This window comes from Cebidichthys violaceus, unplaced genomic scaffold (genome assembly GCF_023349555.1).
Source record: "Cebidichthys violaceus isolate CVI_PGR_0920_01 unplaced genomic scaffold, fCebVio1.0.p SCAF_25, whole genome shotgun sequence".
In the NCBI taxonomy this organism is placed as follows: Eukaryota; Metazoa; Chordata; class Actinopteri; order Perciformes; family Stichaeidae; genus Cebidichthys; species Cebidichthys violaceus.
The window spans coordinates 6,847,215-6,860,012 of NW_027176428.1; the positions used below are offsets into that span (position 1 = coordinate 6,847,215).

Consider the following 12,798-nt stretch of genomic DNA (forward strand, 5'->3'; position numbering starts at 1 on the left):
CAGGCTGGGGTGGATTTTGGCAAAATAAGAACATTTTAATAACCCAGAAAAAGAAATACATCAATCTGTTATGCACTTATAGGGGTCTATTTCCATCATTCACTCACCAAATATTTCTGTCTCAGTGTTCAACAACACGTGCAGCAGCAATGAGTTCATGTGCCAGAACCGACAGTGTATCCCCAAACACTTTGTTTGTGACCATGACAACGACTGCAGTGATGGCTCAGACGAGTCCCAGGAGTGTGGTGAGTGAAACCATGACCTGTTATTCCTGATGGGGCGATTTAAAAACCTCCCTTTTCCTCCTCGCTCTCAACAGTGAATTCAACTGTCCTAAACCCTCGTGCCCTTTCTCGCTTCAGAATATCCGACATGTGGAGCCAGCGAGTTCCGCTGTGCTAATGGACGCTGCCTCATCCAGAGTTCATGGGAGTGTGATGGAGACTTTGACTGCCATGACCACTCAGACGAAGCCCCCAAGAACCCACACTGCACTGACCAAGGTTAGTCCCACACATGCACTCCAAAAGCACTTTACTCTTGGACAAACAACATTATAGCATTTACTGCAGATCAACAGTAAGGAGAACAAGCACGGAAAAGGCACATCTAGTATAAGAACATATGAAGTGAATATGGCACCAATGCTTATCTTTTTGGCAACTGGATAGCACTCTCAACAGCTGTAATTTAAATGAATTCCTGAAATGATATTAGCTCCACTAGTTGTAGGGATACATCTATTTTGGGTCGATAGTGACTCAAATAGCTGGATCAGGTATTGCTGTTAAAGGGGCCGATGTATTCAATTCAATTCTATGTAAATCTTTATCTGGATTGAAAAAGTCAGATGCCCAACTGACATTTACTCTTCAGTTCTTTCTTTCTTTTTACAGAGAAGAAATGCAACGACACTGCGTACGCCTGCAATAATGGAAACTGTGTCAATGAGACATTGCTTTGTGACCATAAAGACGACTGTGGCGACGGCTCCGATGAGCTGAACTGTTTTATTAATGAGTGCCTGAACAGCAAACTGAGCGGCTGCTCCCAGCTCTGTGAAGACCTTAAAATAGGCTTCAAGGTAAGTGAACACCATGAAGTTCTGACTTCAGCTTTCCAGTAATAGCATGCGCTGTTGCTTTACCTGCTCGGTACTTTGTTCCCTCACAGTGTAGATGCCACCCTGGTTTCCGTCTGAAAGATGACGGGAAGACGTGTGTCGACATAGATGAGTGCACAACCACCTATCCCTGCACGCAGCGTTGCATCAACACACATGGCAGCTTCCACTGTCTGTGTGTGGAGGGTTTCCAGCTTAGCCCCGAAAACCCCACCATATGCAAATCCACCTCTGGTAAGAAACATGACAAGATTAATAACATCCAGGAAGTGTTTCAGGAAAATCCACTCACATATGATGTCTCCCTCCCTGCAGATGAAGAACCCTTCCTGATATTTGCCAACCGCTACTATCTGAGGAAGCTCAACTTGGATGGCTCCAACTACACACTGCTCAAACAGGTGAGACTTGCAGATAAAGTATGTCCTTTTGAAGAGCTGAGAAATCCTGCAAACAGGGATTTATAACTGGCTCAGACTGATGCAGCTACTGTGCTTTGACAGGGATTAAACAATGCTGTGGCTCTGGACTTCGACTATCGCCAGCAGATGATTTATTGGACAGATGTGACCACCCAGGGCAGCATGATCCGCCGCATGAACATCAACGGCAGCAATGTTCAGGTCAGTGTGGATAGCGGACAGAGAAATGTGCTGAAAATATCTCCTGAATCTGAACATAAAACCTGTAATTAAAATCAATAATTGATCTTGATTTGTATTCATGCATTTGAAGTAAAAACCTAGGAAAAATAACTGAATCGCTGATTGTGAGTATTCATTCAAGTATGTACTGCTTGCTCATTTGTTAGGTGCTTCATCGCACATCACTCAGCAACCCTGATGGCTTGGCAGTCGACTGGGTAGGAGGAAACCTGTACTGGTGTGATAAGGGACGGGACACTATCGAGGTGTCAAAGCTGAACGGAGCGTACCGGACAGTTCTGGTCAACAGCGGCCTGAGGGAGCCACGTGCCGTGGCTGTGGACGTACGCTATGGGTAAGAGTGAAAATCTGTATCAAAAAGTGGTAGTTCTGTGAGCAGGGAAACTTTGTTTCATTCTGTTTGGATGCCAGAGGGGTGCATTTTACCAACACCATCACTCCATGCACTGCTGAGTTAAACTGCCTACTCAGTTGTCAGTTACATTCAATAAATGTATACTGGACTGACTTTTAATTACTGTACTTTTTGCGATTTTGCAATGTGTTAAATTCTGATTTGTTATGACCAGTAAACCTAACTAATACAGCACATCCCTGACAGGTATTTATACTGGTCAGACTGGGGTGACACCCCACACATAGGAAGGATCGGGATGGATGGCTCCAACAGGAGTGCCATTGTGGAGGATAAGATCACCTGGCCCAATGGCCTCACGCTGGACTTTATCAATGACCGCATCTACTGGGCCGATGCTCGAGAGGACTACATCGCATTTGCCAGCCTGGATGGAACCAACAGACACACAGGTAAAACACGCATAAACTCAATTGGAGTGTGCACTTCTCCAGTTGTTGTTACTAACTTATTTGTCTTTGTGCCTGTGCGCCTGTAGTTCTTGTTCAGGATATCCCCCACATCTTTGCTATGACTCTGTTTGAGGAGTACATCTACTGGACAGACTGGGAGACAAAGTCTATCAACAGAGCTCATAAGACACTGGGAATCAACAAGACCGTGCTGATCAGCACCTTACACAGACCGATGGACGTCCACATTTACCACCCGTACCGCCAGCCTGAAGGTAAAACCAAGTAACCGTCATTCATAAGTGCCACATGTAAATCTTCATCTGTGTCCTGGACCGTGTCTGATCATTTCCTTGTTCTTCAGTGGCCGGCCACCCGTGCCAAAACAACAATGGAGGATGCAGTAACCTATGTCTGCTCTCACCTGGAGGGGGCTACAAGTGTGCCTGCCCCACTAACTTTTACCTTGCAGCTGATGGTAAACAGTGCTTGTCCAACTGCACTGCAAGTCAGGTGAGCTAACCTGATGCTATTGTTTGAGCCTGTATCAACACATTATTCATTTTAAAAATATAAATACTTTTCTCTTCTGTTCCTTCAGTTTGTTTGCAAAAATGACAAGTGCATTCCGTTTTGGTGGAAGTGTGACACTGAGGATGACTGCGGGGACCGCTCAGATGAGCCTGCAGACTGCCGTGAGTGATGATTGTAGCCTGTCTACAAAATTCATGATAATAAATCAGTATTGTTTGTTCCAGTTAATAATGATCTGTGTTTTGTCTCCGTAGCTGAGTTTAAGTGCAGACCGGGCCAGTTTCAGTGTGGTACAGGCATCTGTACCAACCCAGCCTACATCTGTGATGGTGACAATGACTGCCAAGACGACTCTGATGAGGCCAATTGTGGTACACGCACCTACTCATACTTACAGAATTTCAATCTTTTTCTTAGATGAACCCATAATAACCCATGTCTTTTTATTTTTGTCTTCCTGTCTTCAGACATCCACGTGTGCCTGCCAAGTCAATTTAAATGTACCCACCCCAGTCGCTGTATTCCTGGCATCTTCCGTTGCAATGGACAGGACAACTGTGGAGAGGGAGAGGATGAGAAAGACTGTCGTGAGTCTCATTGCCCTTTATGTCCCTTGAGCCTTCTGTTGTTTTTCTGTTTTTGCCCTGCTAGTGGCCTAAGGATTCATTTATCTGAACCCGTTGGTCCAGCGCAAGGTATCTCTACAATTTAAAGCATGACAAAATTTTGTCCCCACCTACTATTTATAGTGACCCCTTTGACCTTTTCTCTATCACCTTCGTAAGCCACAGTTTCCACTTCTACATACTGTATCTCAAACTCCGATGAGCAGATAGGACTGCTGAGCACTGTTTCGCCTCCCCTGAGGATCTCTGTCCATTTTGACCTTTCCTTTATCAATACCCTCAGGCCAAATTATGTTGCATAATGTAATTGCCTAGACATTTGCTGAGCACATTCATGAGATCACATGAACTCTTCTGCCATGCCATCCTGAAGTCCAAATTTACATTTTAGCACCTTTAAGCTGCAAGAACAATTGCAAAATCACTATGCATTTATGTAATGAATATTTCAGTCTCTAGGAGCCGCTAGAGGGACTTCATTATTAATTTGTGAAATTTGTGATACAGTAGCAATTCTTCTGTATTTATTGGAGTATCTGTTTGTTTCTTCTGCAGCGGAAGTGACATGTGCCCCCAACCAGTTCCAGTGTGCCATCACCAAGCGCTGTATCCCACGGGTGTGGGTGTGTGACAGGGACAATGACTGTGTGGATGGATCGGATGAGCCTGCCAACTGCAGTAAGATACAGCTCATTACTGAACAAAACAGCACCGCTGCTTTAGAAATAAGTCTCTACAGCATGAACAGGACCTGACTGATTATATTGATGGGAGGCTCTGGATGTCCGTAATAGATACAAATTTAACATAGGGAATATTGCACTGGCTTTTTGAGTTTAAAAAGGAAGCTTAGGATGCTTTCACACCTGTAGTTCGGTTCATTGTTAGTATTAATAGACAACAAATCAGCCACATGTTATGAATAATGATTTACAGGTAGAGACAGGACTATACCACAGGCCCTTTGCACGCCCCCAGACGACTGGTGCAAACGTTGGAAAGCACGCGGATGAGGCGTCTTATCCAGTAATGATTTGGGGCATTTTATTCTGGGAATGCGGTCACACACTTTTAATGGACTTAATTAACTGACAAAGTACACAGAGTCAAATTTTGACCTATCAATCAGGGGAAATACCCACACTGACATGCATATTTTTTGATTTGCATAAATAAGTTACATACATGGCCTTATACAGATTAATTATAAGATCGCTTCCTGACAGGTTTCATGATAGATTTAATAGTAGTAAAGCTTTTGAAACCATGCTAATATCATATATCTGCCATCAGAAATCTGCCGCACCAGAGTCTGCTTGAAAGCGGCCGAGAAGCACCTTTGCAAGCGGTCTCTGTTCAGTTGTTAGGTCTGCAACAGGGTTGGATTGACAGCTTTCACACCAGTCCAAACTAAACGTAATAACCGGGCAAACGGACTTAAGTTTGTTTTAACAAAACCAAATGTGTGAAAGCCCCCATACAATTATACAGCCACAACAGGTTATTCAGCAGTTCATTATTCAGTTGGTTGTTATTATAGCTTAATGATAACAACACTGTTATTTATTTTGTTATCTGTTAATGCTGTTACAGAAAGAGAGCATAAAAGCGTGTATTGCCATGTCTAGTGTCAGTGTGCCTAATCCATTAATTATTTTGTATTGCAGCCCAAATGACATGTGGTGTGGATGAATTCCGCTGTAAGGACTCGGGGCGCTGCATCCCAGCACGCTGGAAGTGTGACGGAGAGGATGACTGTGGAGACGCTTCAGATGAACCCAAGGAAGAGTGTGGTAAGGACAGAGTGGCAGATGGAGAAGGAAAAGAAAGGAAGTTGTTAACAGGGCCACAATTGTACTTATCATGTCTGTTTGCTGCTCAGACGAGCGGACATGTGAGCCATACCAGTTCCGCTGTAAGAACAACCGCTGTGTGCCGGGCCGCTGGCAATGTGACTACGACAATGACTGTGGGGATAACTCTGATGAAGACAAATGTGGTAGGTTCTTTTTCTGCTTTGCTGCTCACGCAAACAGCTACAACCAACACTCATTGTCTGTATCAAAGCTATCCTTTATAATATGACATGAGTTCTACTGTAAGCACACTGTTCAGATGCAACGGGTTGGTGTGGTAAGCAATGTATCACCTTTCACTGTTTTTTTCCGTTATATATTTACACAATTACACGCATGGTTGAAACTTCTTTTTTGCGTTAATTAGTCCTGTGGCCATTTGCACATCTCACATCATCTCATGTCTATTTTGCATTTCACACTGGCCTGTTGATGTGAGCCAGAGGTAGGTGTTTTCACAGTTTCAGCTCAACCATCCACAACCTTAGCTTCCCAATCCTTCATGTGCCCCCCAGCTTCTCTTTTGATCTGTGAGCCTTTTCTTTCCTTTTCAATCCCACTAGCTCCTTAACTCCTCCACTTCATACAGTAGAGAATGTTGCGCCATCCCCACCTCTGTGCCCCATGAGTCAATCCCGTGTTATGAATGATCAGCCTTATTTTATTCTTGTATGTCTGGCTCTCAAGAGAGCACCCTGCGCTCTTTTTCCAGTCTCCTCTATTCCCACCTTTCCCGTCTCTTTTGCCTTCCCTTAAGCCTCTCCTTGCTCCTCGCCTCTACTCTACTGTTCCTTCTCAATTATCCTCCTTCACCCTTCTAAGCTGTCTTCTCTCTGTCCTCAGTGCCTCGGCAGTGTTCAGAGAGCGAGTTTTCCTGCACAAATGGCCGCTGCATTGCTGGGCGCTGGAAGTGTGATGGGGACCATGACTGTGCTGACGGTTCAGATGAGGTATCGCTCAGCCGTTTACATTGTAATTACCATTCTGCCTTGAAATTTGACATACTAGAGGCACTAATGAAAATAATTCTTTGGTTTGGTCCAGAATGGCTGTGATGTGAAGTGTGACAGTGATCAGTTCCAGTGCAAAAACGGCCATTGCATCGCCATCCGCTGGCGCTGCGATGCTGATGTTGACTGTTTGGATGGCAGTGATGAGGAGAAATGTGACAGTGGCGGTAAGGAACACACTTATTTTCTCCTGGATGTTTATGAATCAGCAGGAGATTTTTCTCTGTCATTCATTCCTCTTTCCTCTTCTCTCATTGCCATTCTTTCAGTGGGTAGACACTGCCCCCTAGATGAGTTCCAGTGCAATAACACTCTTTGTAAACCCTTGGGCTGGAAGTGTGACGGCGAGGATGACTGCGGAGATAACTCAGATGAGAATCCAGAAGAGTGTGGTGAGAATCTCTGCTTTTCTACAGTCGTCAGTATTCTTGAAGACCGCTAAATACCTGCTTCCCTCTTTCTTAATGTTTCTCTCCTTCCGTCCCTTAGTTAAATTCCAGTGCCCACCCACAAGGCAGTTTCGTTGTCATAATGATCGCGTGTGTCTGCCTTTATCGAAACGCTGTGATACTGTCAACAACTGCGGGGACAACAGTGATGAAGTCAACTGCCGTGAGTTTGTTTAGTCTTGTCTATTTAATCATTCAAAGAGAGACAAAGTTAACTCACTGTGAAGTTACATGAAAAAGTCAAGAATGCATTTTATTTAAATTGCAATAGGATAGAACTCAAAATCATGGATTGGGGTGATTTATGCACATAATGTTCATTAGGGTCATGACCTCTCTGTGACACCTGTACTTCTATAGCATCGGCTCCTTCCACACCAGTGTGTCAAAAAGATGAGTTCCAGTGCTCTAATGGCCGTTGCATCAGCTCTGTCCTGCGCTGCAACTACTTCAATGACTGCGAGGACTATGGTTCTGATGAAATCAACTGCAATAAGAAAGGTGTGTGTCACCGTATGGATGTCTTAATAGAATAGAAATTTAATATCGGTGTCTGTGATTTTATGCGACCTTTTGATGTGCTCGCAGACACGGTGCTAAATGACTGCCGCAGTAACAGGACAGTGTGTGGAGATGGAGATGAAGCTCATTGTGTGGTGAACGGCACCGACTCGTTCTGCTCCTGCAAGCCCGGCTTCCAGTCCAATGGACGTAACAGATGTGAAGGTACAGTTTCCTCTGACCTTGCTCCATTTGCGCGTGTCATTTTGTGTTGTGGTTGTTATTTGCTCTGGAAGACTTAAAACTATGTGTAATGTGTATCATGTGGCCTCTGGGTATTTCACAGATAAGAATGAGTGTAAGCAGTTCGGAGTGTGTTCCCACATCTGCAACAACACAAAGGGCTCCCACAAGTGCAGCTGCCACAAGTACTTCACCAGAATCAATGACACCTGCAAGGCTGATGGTGAGTACTTTCACCATAACTGACATTTCTTTCCAAGCGTACTGTATGTATGTACTCACTTTGCTTAACAGTCTTCATTTTCTTACGTCTCTGCTCCACTACACTGATCTCTTTGTTCTTTTCCTTGCCTGACATGATTTCCTGTACACCCCTAGCTCCGAGGCAAGTGCTCTACATCGCTGACGACAGTGAGATACGCAGCCTGGACCCTTCCATGCCAAACTGGCGCTATGAGCAGGTCTTCCAGGGCGATGCTAACGTGCGCATTGATGCCATGGACCTGCATGTCAAGGAGAACCGCATTTACTGGACAAACTGGCACACAGGGCGGATCTCTTCCTATGATTTGCCTTCTTCCTCCTCCTCCCCCAATAGCAACCGCAACCGACGCCAAAGTGACTCAAGGGTCACAAACGTTGAAGTAAGTGTGTGTGTGTGTATATATATATATATATATATATATATATATATATATATATATATATATATGTGTGTGTGTGTGTGTGTGTGCTTGTACTTATGCATGCATATGATGTAAACACAAACAAAACAGATGTGTGTCCAATTTTGGAGGGTCTTAGTGCTGTGTCTCTGTCTTCAGATCCCTGATCTGAAGATGCCCCGTGGCATTGCTGTGGACTGGGTGGCAGGGAACTTGTACTGGACCGACTCTGGTAGAGATGTCATCGAGGTGGCCCAGTTAAGTGGAGGACGCCACCGCAAAACGCTCATCTCTGGCATGATTGATGAGCCTTATGCCATCGTCGTAGACCCACAGAGAGGGTGAGTGTGTCTTTGGAGACTGTGTGGGGGGGGGGGGGCAGTCACGGTCACATGGCAGTGACGTTGGCTACTTGTAGAAAATCACGAGAATGCAAATGAAGATTTAATTGTGATAACAGCATTGATAAATGCATTATTTACATATTCTTTAGAAAAATGTACTGGGCAGACTGGGGGAACCATCCCAAGATTGAAACAGCTGCTATGGACGGTACCATGAGAGAGACGCTGGTGGAGGAAAACATTCAGTGGCCAACTGGTAAAACATGCACACACATACATAGGTACTTCTCCTTACAAGGTTCATCTATTGGTCACAACACGGGGTTGCACGATGAAATGTAAGTTGTAGTCCATTCATGCTACACACAAATAGAACATATATAAAAATATTTAAAATACAATAAAAATAGATAATATAAAACAATATATACAGTAACTTATATGCAAATCATTTAAATGCATATACCTTGACTAATACTGCTCTCTCCCTCTCCCTCTCTCTCTCTCTCTCTCTCTCCCTCTCTCTCTCTCTCTCTCTCTCTCTCTCTCTCTCTCTCCCCCCCCCCCCTCCCTGTATAGGTCTAGCGGTGGACTACTTCAATGAGCGTCTATTCTGGGCCGATACTAAACTTTCCTTGATCTGCAGTGTGAGGCTGAATGGCAGCGATGTGGTTGTGGCTGTAAACAGCATTAAGAACAGTTGAGTGGCACATTCTGTAATCTATACAGTTGCAATCCACACCAGTGATCAGTCTTTATTAGTCAGGAGCGGGTGCACAATGTAAGGATGTGTATTTTTGCATTTAACATGTCTCCTCTGTTTCCACACAGAGCTCCACCATCCCTTCGGCATCGATGTCTTTGAGGACTACATCTACGGCGTCACCTACATTAACAACTATGTCTTCCGAGTAAATAAGTTTGGCAAAGGCCCCATTGAGAACCTGACAACTGGAATGAACCACGCCACAGATATAGCTTTGTACCACCGCTACAAGCAACCTGAGAGTGAGTAGAAGTCAGACACATCTGCCAACAGCAGTAATGTTCACTGGATCTAAGACAGTGAAGAAGAGATGACTAAGGCAGGCAGTTCATTTTTTCCTCTTTGTTAATACTGGTTCTCTTCCTGTCTTTGTCAGTGACCAATCCCTGCGACAGGAAGAAATGTGAATGGCTGTGTCTGCTGAGCCCCAGTGGACCAGTTTGCATCTGTCCCAATGGACGCACGCTGGACAACGGCACATGTGTGGAGCTGCCCACTCCCACTCTGTCTCCTATCTGTGAGTAAACACACACTCCCACACAGAGAACACACACACACACACACACACACACACACACACTGGCAGCTGAACTCATTCTGTATGACTAAAAAACGTAATTGTCTGCAGCTCCTCCCAGTGGTCCCTGCTTGGTCCAGTGTATGAACGGTGGCAGCTGTTTCCTAAATGCCCACAAGCAGCCCAAGTGTCGCTGCCAACCGAATTATGGAGGAGATAGGTGTGACATTGACCTGTGCAGGGATTACTGCAGGAATGGAGGCACATGCACACCTTCCCCTACAGGTAAGATATGGACATTTCAAGCTGGTTTTGTCATTTTGTGTTAACTTTCTTTGACTTGGACAGTACAAAATAATAGTAGTTAAATTTAAAGTTTAAATACCGCTTTATAGGCTAAAGTATGGCTTTACAGGCCACATTCATGTTTCATGTAATATGACACATTCTTGTTTAGCCTTCCATTTATTTATCCCTTCATATGTCTTTCCTTCCACAGGTTCTCCTACCTGTCGATGCCCGACAGGCTTCACAGGGCCAAACTGTAACCTGCACACCTGTAAGGATTACTGCAAAAATGGAGGCAATTGTACAGTCAGCGCCGGAAACCAGCCAACCTGCCACTGCCCCCTTTCCTTCCTGGGCGACCAGTGCCAGTACAGTGAGTGTTCCTACTATCTAGCCAACATGAAAGTTTAAAAATGTTCAAATGTTCTTTTTTTGCATTCTGAATACCTCTGATAGATTATGCTGTGGTTGGTTAGCAGTGCACTAACATGTTTATGTGTGTGTGAGCAGGAAGCTGTGAGGGCCACTGCTTGAACAAAGGTACATGTCTACAGAGTGAAAATGGCTCCAAAATGTGCCGTTGTCTGCCTCAGTACACTGGCAGCACATGTGAGATTGACAAGTGTCACTATTGTCGTGACGGCGAGTGTATCCCCAGCAATGGTTTCACGTCTACAGGGGACTTCACCTGCCGGTAAGACATAATAATTTACTCAATACAAACAGACGTCCACATGCTAAGATGTCTTTGTCTTTGCTACTCACAATTTGTTCTGTCTTCTACAGCTGCGCAAATGGAAGAGTCCAGCCCAGTTGTTACACATGTGATACAAATGAGTACTGTGCAAATGGCCAGTGCTCTATTAACTCCAGCACCCGCCTTCCAGAGTGCAGGTAAGGAGCAGAGTCTGAATATCTCCGGTGCACTATTGCATACAAGCAGAGAGTGCATATGTCTAATTCTTCTCTTCTTGTGTGTTTAGATGTTCATCTGGCTGGGCAGGGCATCGCTGTGAGTCCGTAGCCACCAGTGACAGTGCCTCAGGTTCAGGTGGACGTAAGTCAACACTTAATTTACTAGAAGTATAATAGAAGTTCATTGAATGTGATACAATTCTCCATGCACTATTCTTATGCTTGTGTGTGTGTGTGTGTGTGTGTGTGTGTGTGTGTGTGTGTGTGTGTGTGTGTGTGTGCGTGCACATAGGAACAGCCTCCATAGTGATCCCTGTGCTGCTGCTGTTGCTGCTGGTTCTGCTGGCTGCAGGAGCGTTGTTCTGGTATAGAAGAAGGATGAGAGGGTGAGTAACACTCTCATTTTAAAACAACAAACAGTTGAGACCTTTTCGACTTTGTGTTCCCTCTATCCCTCCCTCTTTCTTCCTCTTCCCTTCTTTCCTTTCTTCCGTCTACACTTGTCCTCTCCTCTCTGTAATGGCGTCTCTTCTGCTCCTCAGGTCTAGCCGGCCCAACAAAACCGGCTCCAGGTGCTTGCGGTAACGGTTGCCAGCGTTACACATTCCTTTCATAACCTCATTCAGTTCTGCATCCTGATGCTTTCTCTTTCTCTGTCTCTCCCTAACCCATAAGTCTTGGTTGCTGTGCAGTGTTTGGTCCTGTGTTGAATGTCGCGCCATTCTCTCAGATGTTCATGGGAGCTAAAGCTCATCCCGCTCCTACAGTATCTCTCCTGTATAATTGCCCTCTTCAGAGCGGCTCAAGGGCAGATCTATTGAAAAGATGCATTGAATAGATCTGTCTATGCACTAGCCAGTGCTGTAGATCCGTCATGCTGTTGTCCATCATATTGTTCCATATTGTACTTACTGTGCTGTGCTGTGGTTTGTATTGTGGTAGTGTCTCTCATAGTGAGAGATGGACAGTGTGACAGCATTCTTTCAAACTCAGATTGGAAAATGCAGTGTGGAAAATCCAGCATTTACTTAGAGATACCATAGACAATGCAGACATTCATAGCATATTTAGGAGGATTTATTGTGGCTTTAAAAGATAGTCTGTACATTAGCAGTCCTGTATCCAGGTCCTCTGTGTCTGGATCTTGTCATGGGCTACATGAATGCTGGGTTTGTGTTGGTGCTGTGGCTTAGTTCCCTCAGCCTGGATGGGGGGTGAGAGCCATGTGATCCCTCTTCCCTCCCTTCATAATGTGGCTGTCTCCCTGCTTGCACTGTTTAGGCTCTTATAAGCTTAAATAAGACACAAAGGTTTGACTGTGCTCTTAATATTTTGTGTAGGGCCAAGGGCTTCCAGCACCAAAGGATGACCAATGGGGCCATGAATGTTGAGATAGGAAACCCTGCCTACAAGATCTACGAGGGCGAGCCGGATGACGACGCCGGGGAGCTGTTAGACGCAGACTTCACGCTGGACCCAGACAAGG

General features: G+C 44.9%; 1 protein-coding gene across 3 annotated transcripts in view; it reads left to right on the forward strand.

The window, feature by feature from the left end:
• LOC137879366 (low-density lipoprotein receptor-related protein 1-like) overlaps window positions 1-12,798 on the forward strand; it is an 88,278-nt gene that overhangs the window by 73,592 nt on the left and 1,888 nt on the right. For 2 of the 3 annotated variants that reach the window (XM_068720010.1, XM_068720013.1), the window contains 37 exons: window positions 126-248; window positions 366-506; window positions 900-1,087; window positions 1,177-1,360; window positions 1,442-1,527; window positions 1,630-1,749; window positions 1,938-2,125; window positions 2,393-2,598; window positions 2,685-2,873; window positions 2,963-3,111; window positions 3,200-3,293; window positions 3,387-3,503; window positions 3,600-3,719; window positions 4,314-4,436; window positions 5,426-5,551; window positions 5,641-5,757; window positions 6,458-6,564; window positions 6,659-6,791; window positions 6,894-7,016; window positions 7,114-7,236; window positions 7,434-7,574; window positions 7,662-7,799; window positions 7,921-8,040; window positions 8,196-8,461; window positions 8,642-8,823; window positions 8,976-9,082; window positions 9,406-9,525; window positions 9,658-9,834; window positions 9,969-10,109; window positions 10,221-10,394; window positions 10,609-10,770; window positions 10,908-11,091; window positions 11,184-11,291; window positions 11,381-11,454; window positions 11,605-11,698; window positions 11,855-11,893; window positions 12,653-12,797. In XM_068720010.1, coding sequence (XP_068576111.1) covers window positions 126-248; window positions 366-506; window positions 900-1,087; window positions 1,177-1,360; window positions 1,442-1,527; window positions 1,630-1,749; window positions 1,938-2,125; window positions 2,393-2,598; window positions 2,685-2,873; window positions 2,963-3,111; window positions 3,200-3,293; window positions 3,387-3,503; window positions 3,600-3,719; window positions 4,314-4,436; window positions 5,426-5,551; window positions 5,641-5,757; window positions 6,458-6,564; window positions 6,659-6,791; window positions 6,894-7,016; window positions 7,114-7,236; window positions 7,434-7,574; window positions 7,662-7,799; window positions 7,921-8,040; window positions 8,196-8,461; window positions 8,642-8,823; window positions 8,976-9,082; window positions 9,406-9,525; window positions 9,658-9,834; window positions 9,969-10,109; window positions 10,221-10,394; window positions 10,609-10,770; window positions 10,908-11,091; window positions 11,184-11,291; window positions 11,381-11,454; window positions 11,605-11,698; window positions 11,855-11,893; window positions 12,653-12,797 — 5,129 coding nt within the window. The remainder of the gene's footprint in view (window positions 1-125; window positions 249-365; window positions 507-899; window positions 1,088-1,176; window positions 1,361-1,441; window positions 1,528-1,629; window positions 1,750-1,937; window positions 2,126-2,392; window positions 2,599-2,684; window positions 2,874-2,962; window positions 3,112-3,199; window positions 3,294-3,386; window positions 3,504-3,599; window positions 3,720-4,313; window positions 4,437-5,425; window positions 5,552-5,640; window positions 5,758-6,457; window positions 6,565-6,658; window positions 6,792-6,893; window positions 7,017-7,113; window positions 7,237-7,433; window positions 7,575-7,661; window positions 7,800-7,920; window positions 8,041-8,195; window positions 8,462-8,641; window positions 8,824-8,975; window positions 9,083-9,405; window positions 9,526-9,657; window positions 9,835-9,968; window positions 10,110-10,220; window positions 10,395-10,608; window positions 10,771-10,907; window positions 11,092-11,183; window positions 11,292-11,380; window positions 11,455-11,604; window positions 11,699-11,854; window positions 11,894-12,652; window position 12,798) is intronic. The other variant, XM_068720012.1, reaches the window with a different exon arrangement.